At 39.9% G+C, this 12438-nt stretch overlaps 1 protein-coding gene across 10 annotated transcripts in view; it reads right to left on the reverse strand.

Moving 5' to 3' along the window:
- The window catches only part of mthfd1a (methylenetetrahydrofolate dehydrogenase (NADP+ dependent) 1a, methenyltetrahydrofolate cyclohydrolase, formyltetrahydrofolate synthetase), a 35055-nt gene extending 25534 nt beyond the window's left edge, over positions 1-9521 (reverse strand). For 5 of the 10 annotated variants that reach the window (XM_083562620.1, XM_083562619.1, XM_083562616.1 and 2 more), the window contains exons 1-9: positions 8974-9515; positions 8705-8838; positions 8493-8594; positions 7735-7819; positions 4234-4293; positions 4077-4130; positions 3345-3481; positions 2460-2560; positions 1617-1753 (exon numbers count right to left, since the gene is read on the reverse strand). In XM_083562620.1, coding sequence (XP_083418746.1) covers positions 1617-1753; positions 2460-2560; positions 3345-3481; positions 4077-4130; positions 4234-4293; positions 7735-7819; positions 8493-8593 — 675 coding nt within the window. In that variant the 5' untranslated portion in view covers position 8594; positions 8705-8838; positions 8974-9515. Of the gene's footprint in view, positions 1-1616; positions 1754-2459; positions 2561-3344; positions 3482-4076; positions 4131-4233; positions 4294-7723; positions 7820-8492; positions 8595-8704; positions 8839-8964 lie in introns of those variants that run through there. The other 5 variants (XR_014536913.1, XM_083562621.1, XM_083562623.1 and 2 more) reach the window with 5 other exon arrangements.
- Between the last annotated feature and the right edge of the window lie 2917 nt (positions 9522-12438).

Genomic DNA, 12438 nt, shown 5'->3' on the forward strand with positions numbered 1-12438 from the left:
GCAACATAACAGAAAACAGAGCTACATACAGAACACAGAGCTACAGTACATACAGCACACAGAGCTACATACAGAACACAGAGCAACATAACAGAAAACAGAGCTACATACAGAACACAGAGCTACATAACAGGATACAGAGGTACATACAGAACACAGAGCTACATAACAGATCACAGAGCTACATACAGAACACAGAGCTACATAACAGAACACAGAGCTACATAACAGATCACAGAGCTACACACAGAACACAGAGCTACATACAGAACACAGAGCTACATATAGAAAACAGACCTACATAACAGAACACAGAGCTACATACAGAACACAGAGCTACATATAGAAAACAGACCTACATAACAGAACACAGAGCTACATAACAGAACACAGAGCTACATAACAGAACACAAACCTACACACAGAACACAGAGCTGCATAACAGAACACAGAGCTACATAACAGAACACAAACCTACACACAGAACACAGAGCTACATACAGAACACAGAGCTACATACAGAACACAGAGCTACATAAAGAACACAGAGCTACATATAAGAACACAGAGCTACATACAGAACACAGAGCTACAAACAGAACACAGGGCTACATAATAGAACACAGAGCTACATAACAGAACACAGAGCTACATACAGAACACAGAGCTACATACAGAACACAGAGCTACATAAAGGAACACAGAGCTACATACAGAACACAGAGCTTTGATCGAGGTTTTAAAAATAAGGGAGATGTAGCATTGTGTATTTGTGGATTTAGAGAAAGCGTACGACAGGGTGGAGAGAGGAGTTGTGGTATTGTATAAGGAAGTCTGGTGTGTCAGAGAAGTATGTGAGGGTGGTGCAGGACATGTATGAGGACAGTGTGACAGCAGTGAAGTGTGCAGTAGGAACGACAGACTGGTTTTATGGTGGAGGTTGGACTGCATCAAGGATCGGCTCTGAGCCCTTTACTGTTTGCAGTGGTGATGATGCTTAGATTTCATTGGGAGTGATGACAATGGACAGGATTAGAAATGAGTTTATTAGAGGGACAGCGCATGTAGGACGTTTTGGAGACAAGGTGAGGGAGGTGACATTGAGATGGTTTGGACATGTGCAGAGGAGGGACATGGGGTATATCAGTAGAAGAATGCTGAGGATGGAGCCACCAGGAAGGAGGAAAAAATAAAGATTCTGGAGGAGGTTTATGAATGTGGTTAATGAAGACATGCAGGTAGTTGGTTTGAAAGAGGCAGATGTAGAGGACAGGAGGGTATGGAGACAGCTGGTCTGCTGTGGCGCCCCCTAATGGGGCAGCCGAAAGAAGATGAAGATTATTTTTTTCTTACTATTATTCCCAGAGGTTTGCTGATTCTTTTATTTTTGACCTGATTTGACTTGTATTTTCATTCAAAACAGTTGCTTTCATACACACTAGAGAGAACAGTGTCTTTATAAATTATATCCAAAAGATCACCAAAAACATACTCAAACTATTTTAAACAACAACCTATTGCCTGTAAAAGCGATTTTCAATAACCTGTATATGAAAGAAGAGAAAGACTAGACAAATTGGAGTAGTAGGAAGAGAAGAATAAGAACAAGGACTTACTTCAGCTGGAAGGTCTGGAGTTTTGGAGTGACAGCAGGTGACAGTGGCATGGTTCCACATGAGAAGGTCATGCATGGGAGCTCCAACGATCTTACTGCGTCCGATCACCACAGCGTTCTTGCCCGCTACTGAAACACCTGCACAAACAAGGTTCAACATCTGTCTTCACAAAACACATTCTGATCTCAGGACTGCATCCACAAAGACATCTAATGGAAATTTTGTACTATTGTTTCTGAATTGTTTGGTATTTTTTATACTAAAGCACATTTCTAAGAGATTCCTATTATACAGGATATCACAGGGAAACGAGAACATTTTAGAACTAGGAGTTGGCAGTTTTGGAAAAATATTAAAGTGTTAAATTGTGGAATGTAGAAATGGTAAAAAAAAATTCAATAAAATAAAATAAAAATTCAGTTATTGTTAAACAAACTGAATTAGTTTAATAAAACTTGATGTCCATTATCTTGATGTGTAATCTTTTGAATGCCAGCAATTAATGGCATTCAGGCCAAAGCCTAATGGATGCTATGTTAGGCTATGACCTTTTAAGCACTTGTTTTTCAATTGTTATGTTTTTTTTTAAGTTAATTAGACAAGAAAACAAGAGCAAACAACTGACACTGGACACTTCTTGCATAAATGTTGAGTAAATTAGCTATTCCTTACAGAAAACCTGACTGTATCAACTGGTTTTAATAGAAAATTCACAACCCATAATACAGAAACTTATAAGAGCCTATCAGAAGTATTCTGGCCAATTCCAGAATTCAACAATGCTGCCATTTAATCTGTTGCTTCTCATCAAGCTGATTTCTTCCTACAGGTGATGTTTCTCACCTGCATGTTTGAGGAGCTCCATACAGCCGTGAGGTGTGCAAGGGATGAAGCAGTTGTGCAGATCTCCTCGCGCCAGTTTCCCTGCGTTCACACTGTTCAGACTGCAGCCATGAACACACAGGTGGAGCTTTCATTATTACAGTTCATTCACAAACACATACAAGTAGCTCATGACTTTCTTTTTGTACAGTTGTACAGTCTTCTATTTGTTTTCTATCCACTAATTGTATAATGCAGTATCAAGCCATGCATTTCACCCCCCAGACCCCCAACTAATCCAATCTGAATCCTATCATTATGACGCCACGTGTATAGAAAGCATCAGTATTATAGAGAAACACAGTAGAACAGAGCGCTGCATCACACACAGGATCTCATACAGTGAGAATGAACGAATAAAGCAAGAAACGCAATGAACACAATTCAACACGTCTCCTTTCACTGGAGCCACAGCTGCACCTCCCGCACGTGAAAATGCAGACGTTATTGGATGCATGCTAAAAGGTGTAAGTGTTGCAAACTCGGAACCTGATTGGTTAAAGTCACAGATTTCAAGCAGCATGAACTGTTACTATCTGAAATCTGATTGGATAGAAACTTTAACTTAAAAAAAAACAGAAACACTATGAAATGAAGAGAAAAGACTATTGGGGATAATTTAATACATATTTATAGTCAAAAAATATATTAAAACGAAAGTTTAGATCAACAGAGGAGGACTTGCTGACCCTGACAGTCCACCACTGATATTGTCACCACCCACAAACAAAATAGCATGAGCAAATAGAACCTTTTATTCCAACACCTTATGAAAGCTGACATCATTTTTGGGTGTAAGCATAAAAATCTATAATAGAGATATTATAATACAGTATAATCTCTTACCCGTCCACATCTTTGTCTGGGTTTACAGCATTGGTGACTTTCTCCGTGTTTATGGGATTGATAGAGTCCAGGGGGAGCTGGACGATAAGGCCGTGAACATCCGGGTCCTCGTTAAACATTCTTATACTCTGTAGCACCTATACAACATGTAACATATTATAAAATACTGTAGCTTCGATGTGACCATGTCAGAAAATGTTTCCATTACATAGAAATTGCCTGATTGCATCTTTTCATTAGCTGTTTCTATTGTGTTGCTCCAAAACTCCCACCTTCTTTCAGGTGGCAAAGTGGAAAACTGTTCTGTGATCAGATGACAAATCAAAATAAAATGTTTCATCACATCCTTTGGACTAAAGAGGAGAGGGACCATCCCGCTTGTTATCAGGGCTCAGTTCAAAAAGCTGCATCCCTGATGGTATGGGAGAAAATTAGTGCCTGTGGAATGGGCTGCTTGCATATTTGGAAATGATCCATTATTAATAAATGGTATATACAAGCCTGCCTGCAGTCTAGACCTTTCACCATTTAAAAAAATAATAATTTTATCACCTGACCCTCGATTGTTTGTTGACAATGATTTTACCCTATGTTATTGGATTTTTCCCAAGGTCAGGGTAAACAGCAGATTGCAACAACAAAATGTGTCACTATCAATCTAGAATTTGTCTCCACTGATCAATTGTCAATCAATTTTAAAATCCATAGAACATGTTACATTTTTTTTTTTACCTCATCTTCTGTAGCCATCTTAGGAAGTCTGATGTGATTAGCATTAATTCCGATCTGAAAAACAAATCATTATGAGACTAAAAAACAGAAATCAAGAGAATTCAAATACATTTACAGTTACAAGTAAACATGGTCGAGCTGTAGAATCCCAACCTACTCTGGCTGCTGCCTTTAACTTCATACTGATGTAAAGATTAGAGTCGTCTCTGTCCCCGACCTGAAATGGACAAAGAAATCTCTTTTTGTTTCTCAGCTGCACATTGCAGGTCGTAGTTGATCTTAAAATAAGGCAATAGAAGCCCATAACAGACAGAAAATAACTTTTAAAATTGATCAAAATGTCATCACATTCTAGAAGGGGTCAAAATAGAATCACACTGGTGTATGGAGAAAAAAACGTGGCTACACTGGTATATTGGGTGGTCTAAATGGGGTCACAGACTGGTGAATAAGGCCAAAATGAACTTATGCACAGGTGTATTGGATTAAAACGGGGTCACACACTGGTGTATGGGGTCAAAATGAGGTGAAGTACTAGTGCATTGGGGAAAAATGATGTCAAACACTAGTGTATGGGTTCAAAATGAGGTCACACACTAGTGTATGGGTTCAAAATAAAGGTCACACACTGGTGAATGGGGTCAAAATGAGGTCACACACTGGTGAATAGGGCCAGAATTTGGTTTAACATTGGTGTATGGGACCGAAATGAGGTCACACACTGGTGCATGGCATCACAATGGGGTCACACACTGGTGTATTTGTTCAAAATGAGGTCACACACTGGTGTATGGCATCAAAATGGGATCACAGACTGGTGTATGGGGTCAAAATTAGGTCACACACTGATATATGGGGTCAAAATGAGGTCACACAATGATTTATGGGGTCAGAATGAGGTCACAGGCTGTTGTATGGGGTCACAGACTGGTGTACAGGGTCAAAACAAGGTCACACATTGGTGTACGGGGTGAAAATTAGGTCACACACACTGGTGTACAGGGTGAAAATGAGGTCACACACTGGTGTAAGGGGCCAAAATGAGGTCAAAAACCTGGTGTATTCAAGGTTCAAGGTTTTTTTTTGTCAATGCCAACATATGTGCAGACATACAGAGGAATCGAAATACCGTTTCTCTTCTCTCTCATCAAGTGTACACATTGTCAATGCAGTATAGATAGATTTTGTATGAGGTAACAGCAGTGTACTTGTAATAAATAGATTGTGTCAGATTGAAAGAATTTGTATATGTAACAGTTTTTAAAAAGGTGTTTATAAAACAGGTCTATTTGTGCAGAATTTCTGCAAAAAGTATAAAGTGTCTTGATTCATTTGTAATAAAGAAGTGTGTGGCGAGCTGGAAATACTTAGAGTTCAGGAGTATGTGGGGAAAGGGGGAGGTAATGGCTAGAGTTCAGCATCCTGACAGCCTAATGGATGAAGGTGTTTGAAAGTCTTGTGAAGCCAGCCTGGAGGCTCTGGTACCTTCTCCCTGAAGGCAGGAGGCTAAAATGGAGGTTTGATGGGTGTGAGCTATCCGCAGCTATGCTGATGGCTCTGCTAGTGAGGCGGGTGTGGTAGATGTCCATAAGAGAGGGCAGAGAGACACCAGTGATCTTGCTGGCTGCATGCACTATGCATTGTGAGTCTTTCGACAGGAGGCAGTGCAGCCTCCGTACCACACATGGATGCAGCTGGTGAGGATGCTCTCAATGGCACCCCGCTAAAAGGAGCACATGAGGTGGGAGGTGGGACTCGAGCTTTCCTCAGTTTGCAGAGGAAGTAGAGGCGTGACTAAGCTTTTTTGGTCATCCAGGCTAGGTCCTCAGAGATATGCACTTCCAGGAACCTCTCCATTGCGGTACCATACAATTGATGATCATTTGGGGTGCTGTTGAGGTCCTCTTCTGAAGTCGATGACAATTTCTTTGGCCTTTCCCACGTTGAGGAAGATATTGTTGTGGTTAGTCCACTGGATCAGTCGGCTAATCTCGCTCCTGTAATTGGCATCATTGTTGTTGGTGATGAGGCCCACTACAGTCGTGTCATCTGCAAAATTGATGATGTGGTTGGTGCTGTAACTGTGTACACAATCATGGGTCAACAGGGTAAAAAGCAGTGGGCTGAGCACACACCCTTGTGGTACCCCTGTGCTCAGCATGGTGATCATTGATGTATTACTGCCGACCCGTACATTTTGTGGTGTTTATGATAAGAAATCCAGCACCCAGTTACACAGAGGGGAGTTGAGTCCCAGGTGACTCAGTTTGTTTATTAGCGGCTGGTGGTTGATTGTGTTGAATGCTGAACTAAAATCCAGGAACACCATTCAAACATAGGTGTCTTTAGAGTCCCGCGGTTTTAGGGCTGGATGGAGAGCGGCTGAGATGGCATCCTCCGTGGACCTGTTAGTTATATATGCAAACTGGAACGGGTCGTGTGAGGGAGGAAGAATGGATTTTATGTGCTGCATGACCAGTCGCTCGAAGCACTTCATAATGATGGAGGTCATTGCAGTGGGCCGGTAGTCATTGTGGCTGGATGAGTTTGGCTTTTATGAAACTGGAATTATTGTGTGGTCTTAGAAACACTTTGGAACGACTGTTTGACTCAGTGAGATGTCAAAGATGTCAATGAGTACATACTTAAGTTTTTTTTACACAGTAAAAGAAACCGCCCTCACCTTTAGAAACCGCCCAGGTATGTTGTCTGATCTGGCTGCCTTGCATGGGTTGATCCTAATGAAGGTCTTTTTCACGTTGACTGGGGACAGACACACCACCTGCTCCAGTTGGTAAGGTGGGATCTTCTGTGCGTGTGTGGTGTTTTGGATGTTAAATCCTGGAGAAGGATGGTACCTCCTTCTTGGTTAGTCTGGTAAATCTCACCTTTGGTCTGTACGCAGGTCTGAGCATGATGGTGATGTGGTCAGAGAGTCTGATGTGGGGAAGGGGGGAGGCTTTGTATGCTCCTTTGCTGTTTGTGTATTCCAAGTCCAGTGTATTATTGCCCCTTGTGGGAAAGTCTATGTTCTGATAAAGATTTGGCAGAAAAGATTTTAAATCTGCATTATTTAAGTCCCCAGCAGTGACAAGAAATCCGTCCGGGTGTGCTGTCTGTTGCTCGCTGATAGCCTGGTAAAGTTCCTCAATTCGGTCGCTGTTGTTAGCGGTGGGAGGGATGTAAACAGCGACACTGTGAATTCCCTCAGTAGGTAGAAGGGTCGGCACTTGATCGTAATAAACTCTACCAGCGTAGAACAGTGTTTACAAACAACGGGAGCATTTTGGCACCAAACATCGCTGTATGAGGTCAAAATGAGGTCACCCACTGGTGTATGGGGTCAAAATGAGGTCACCCACTGCTAAGAAAGTGTATTTAATGCTTTATAAATTCAATTATAACAAGTTATGAATGTAATCATTGGTCATAGAAAGTGTGAGATCAGTGATGGGAAAGAGAATGGCATGTTATCAAATGGCCAGCTGGAAAAAAGAAAGCAATAAACAAAGACAAAAAGAAAGAAAAGGGAAAAAAGGGAAGAAGAAAGAATAAAAGAAAGAGTCAGATTATCAGAGGAAAAAGCTTGCTTATATCAGTCAACTATATAATTTGAGATAAACAAACAAACAAACAAACAAACATACACAGGACTCACTTGTAGCACCACCAGGCCTGGTCTAAAGCCTGGAAGCTGCTGGTTCATCTCTGCTACATCCTTCTTCAGACGCTCTGTCACATGTCTGGTGGAGAAGAAACCATGGAAGCTAATAACAATTTTAATTGGTTGTTTATTTAAAAAATTAGCATTTTAAAACATTATATGAATGTGTTGTTCATAAGGCTTCATGACACCTACATTGTCCCTTATGACACATACATGAACACATCATAGAGATGTATAAATTCACAGCACCTGCTTTCATCATTTGCAATATCAAGGCTTTATAACTATATATGTAGGTCCCAGGAAGAACTTATTTCAATGTTATTTCTGCTTATAAGCATTAAATAAGCACTTATAACAACACTGTAATGACATGTTAGAAATCTATAATTCTATTGTCTCTTTCAATTTATTTATTTTTTTTTTATAAAAAGAGTTTTATAATATTTTATAACAATCTCATAAATGCATCCCAAAGAATAGGACTATGACAGGGTTATAACAGGTGTTATGACAGTTTATGACAGGGTTATGACACACTTTCCTAACAAATCTGGAATTTTCATACCTTTAATCTATACTAATGTAATCGTTATCATCGGTAGCATCTGGGCTCCTGAGATAAGTTTCTAGATGGTTGTTTTTGTAACATAAGGAGAACATTCGTGAGCTATAGATCGTTTACAGTGTTTTCATTCGACCTTCTGGACTTTTGGACTTCGGTACACATGTGAGGAGGACGGACTCACTGTGAGATGTTGGTGCCGGAGATGATAGTAGCTGCGGTGCGACAACTTTCCCAGCATTTTGCGGCTCTTCTGAAGAGATTCGTTGCAATTACAGGGAACATGCTAGAAAACAAAACAAAAAACCTAAACAAAACAAAAAGATGAAAGAAAGACGAAAGATGAAAGCTGTATTTAGGATTTCTGGTTTAAGGAGAATGCAGACTTGTGATCACCTTATGTAGTGTGTATTCAGTGTCTCGGTGTTGCATTTGTGTAAGAAATGTTTCCTCCTGTCATTTCTTTGCAAATAGTTTCATCTCTCCGGCTTTGTTTCTGTCCTGCTCATGAGACTTGGCTCCTGGAAATACTGCAAATATATCAATGAGAAATAAGACAATTACAACTACTTCAGTTCAGCTGCAGATCTTCTTCTTATATCTGCACATGAGTACACACACACACACACACACGGTTAAAGTTTCAAAAGGTTTACAGTAACAACCCGAGAGCATCAGGTTCAGCCTCCTTTGTTGACGTGAAGGAAGTGATCACGTCTCTTCTCCCTCTCAGCCAATCACAGAGCGAGATTTATTTTCCCCTCCATTTCTGTATTTCTCTGTTACACAAAGTCGTGTGAGGGATTTTACAGAAAAACAAGAAACGTCCACATGAACTTCACAGCGAAAGCCAGGAATGCTCTGGGAGGGTCTTGGCTGGCTTCCAGTGAAAAACACACCCACACACACACTCACACACTCACACACATTCACTCTCTCTGCACTCTTGTGAACCCATGAGAAAGTCCCGCCCTTTTGTGTTTCTTTGTCCAATGAGTGAAAAGAGGTTTGGATACCGTCCAATCACAAAGGGGGTGGAAAAGGTTCCTCCTTCAAAACACCATGATTTCAAGAGACACGATTTTGAACATACTGATAACCTGTCAGATAAATGAGTGCAAAAGTTTTGACACCCCGCCTCCTCCCCCAGTGATCTAAAATAGCAAAAAACGGTATTGAGGCGAGCACATATAAAGGAAGATATATAATTGTTATACACACACACACACACACACACACACACACACACACACACACACACACACACACACACACACTGAATATTCATGAAAAGCTTTTTAGAACAAATATGCCGATGCGGCAAGAACTACCTCTTCAGTGGTTAAGACGTTGAAAAGGATGTGAAAAGACTGAAAGGTTGCCACTGTTGGGCCCTTGAGCAAGGCCCTTAACCCCCAAGTTGCTCTGGATAAGGGCGTCTGGCAAATGCCATACATTTACAATGCAAGTCAAGAATGTTTAAGAATTCGGTTCCTTTTTTATTTGTATTTTCTCTTTTATTTTTTCAGTATTTTTTTGATTTCTACACTTTTGTGATATTTTGGCACAACCCCAGGGGTAGTAAGCTTTCATTTGAGACTATAGGGGCAATTAGCAGGCAGGGGGTGATTAATATTTGGGTTTGGTGTGATTAAAGATCACACAGTCCTTTGTTTTAGATATTTGAAGACTTGGCAACCAGGGTGGGTTGTTGACAGCGCACAGGCAAAAGTATTGGGACGTTGTGCTTTTCGCATTTATTTATTTATTTTATCTTCATGAAATCGATTCTGACTGTGGTTATTAAAAAAGGTCAAGCCAGGGCCAAAATATGGACATCTTCAGCGGTGTGCAAAAGTTTTCAATCCCATGATCTTTTTCTTTTCAGTATGTTGTTATTGTGTGGGGTTTTTACCTATTCTAAATGAAAGGAAAGCATGTATTAAAAGAAAAATAAAGTGACTCATTTTTAATTCATAAATTCATAAATTCATAATTCATTCATACATTTTTAAATCCACTAGATGGCGATGCAGATCCACAAACCTCACACTGAGCTGAAGGAACAGCTCTGGTTATTTTGGAGAACAAGTCAGCATCTACTGATATTGAAGTCTTTGATGTTTTAAATAAATGTGTGTTAAATTGTAGTCAATGCTAAACTATGTGTTCCAAAAGTATTGGGACACAAATTTTTCAGACGTCAGGTGTCCCAAAACTTATGTGCATAAAGTGTAGGTTCTTGTCAGGGTCACGTACAATCATGGAATTTCTACAAACTGACATCGAATCCCAGTATGTTTAAAAAAAAAAAAGGACAGAAAACCATCATCCTGAGAAAAATGTTCTCACAATGAAGCATGGTGGTGGTGGCACAGCAGCCTCTTTTTATTAATAATCCACTACTTTAGGCAGCTTTGTCTTGGCTCCATTGTCTCCATCTTTTCCTTTCCTTTCCTTTATTTCCTTTTCTTTTCTTTTCTTTTCTTTTCTTTTCTTTTCTTTTCTTTTCTTTTCTTTTCTTTTCTGAGCAAACTCTGATATAGTGTTCCAGAACTTGGTCCTGATACTTTGAGATGCTATTGTGTGCGTGTGTGTGTGTGTGTGTGTGTGTGTGTGTGTGTATGTGCTTTTTTACCTGTCGGTTTCATGCAAAATGCAACAACGAATTTTCAGTATTTACATAAACGAGGTTTAGTTCCGATTAGTTTTTTGTCTCCATTCCAGCCAATTCCTGTTTCCCCTTATATGTATTGACATTAATATGACATTACTAAAAAACTTGTCCATTTCATTCTGGTCGTTTGTTAATTCAATTGCGAGAACAATTCATTGACTGGTTTTATGACTTTGGAAGCAATTTTTTTTCATGCTCATGATATAAAATCTCAATAAAATTAAATTCATTTGCAGGATGCATCCCTTTTAATATGTGGAAATTGTTGCGGGGCTGGTGGGGTGGTGGTGGTGTGAGTTGAGTGTGTTAAATACTTATGCAAAGCTCGTAACATTAGGATATTTTTTGTTCCAATAAAGGCGTAACTGTAATATCATTACATTAGAGAATCAATTTGGTATGAAAAATGTTTTAATTTGGTTGCTCAATGGTTATGGTTTTGGGTTATTGATCGGGGGTTCAAGTCCCAGCAATGCCAAATTGCCACCGTTGGGCCCTTAAGCAAGGCCCTTAACACTCCCTGTTCCAGGGGGCGCTGTATATGTAAAACATAAAACCCTTTTTCTTTCTTTATTTAAAAAAAAAAATCCCTTTTCTACCCAGTATAAATGTTCTGTTAATAATTATAGTGTTAATCCTATATTAATATTAATACTATATTTTTAAGGAATCGTTTGTAGGCTCCAGCAGCAATGTGCACCAGGAGAAAGTCAGGCATATATCATTTGGCTAACAAGATCATTCCATCAGTGCAATTAGGTGCTAATGTCCATTGAGCAGGAAATAAGGAGGAGGTTTTGAAAGGCTATAAGGGTTCTAATGGTGCTGTGGAGAGAAGAACCCACATGCTGCTAATGCCAGAAACACACCTCTCATCTCCTCTTACTGCACTGGAAATCCCTCCCACACAAACCTGCAAGTCATCTCGCTTCCCGCTCGGGGGATGATCAAACAACCTCATGGTATAGAAAGTTCGGTAGGATTAATTTTTTTTTTAAATCATATTCCACATTTAGTTTCCATTTGCAGTTATAATAAGTTTCACTTTTCTGGGTAGATGTTTCATTAGATATTTTGTGGAGATGCCTCCAGCCACAAGGGTGTGTGTGTGTGTGGGTGAGGTGAGAAGGCCTGGGGTGCAGTCAGGGTTCACATTTATCCAGTAGCTCTATAGTAGGAGATCTTCCACTCCAAATCCATGGAAACAAGATCTTCATGCTTTGTGCAAAGGGTTTGCTTTGTCATGCTGGAACAGGTTTGGATCTTCTAGTTCAAACGAAGAGGAAATCTCCACAAAATCTATTGGAACATCTCAGAAGAGTGAAGTGGCTTTTATATCAGCGAATGGAGAATAAATGTGGAATGGGACATTCAAAAAAAAAAAGAAAAGGAAAAAAGGACATAGCAATCGGGTGTCCACAAACTTTTGATCATAAATTGAAGAATCCACATT

The sequence above is a fragment of the Silurus aristotelis genome (assembly GCF_946808225.1).
Source record: "Silurus aristotelis genome assembly, chromosome: 15".
NCBI lineage: Eukaryota > Metazoa > Chordata > Actinopteri > Siluriformes > Siluridae > Silurus > Silurus aristotelis.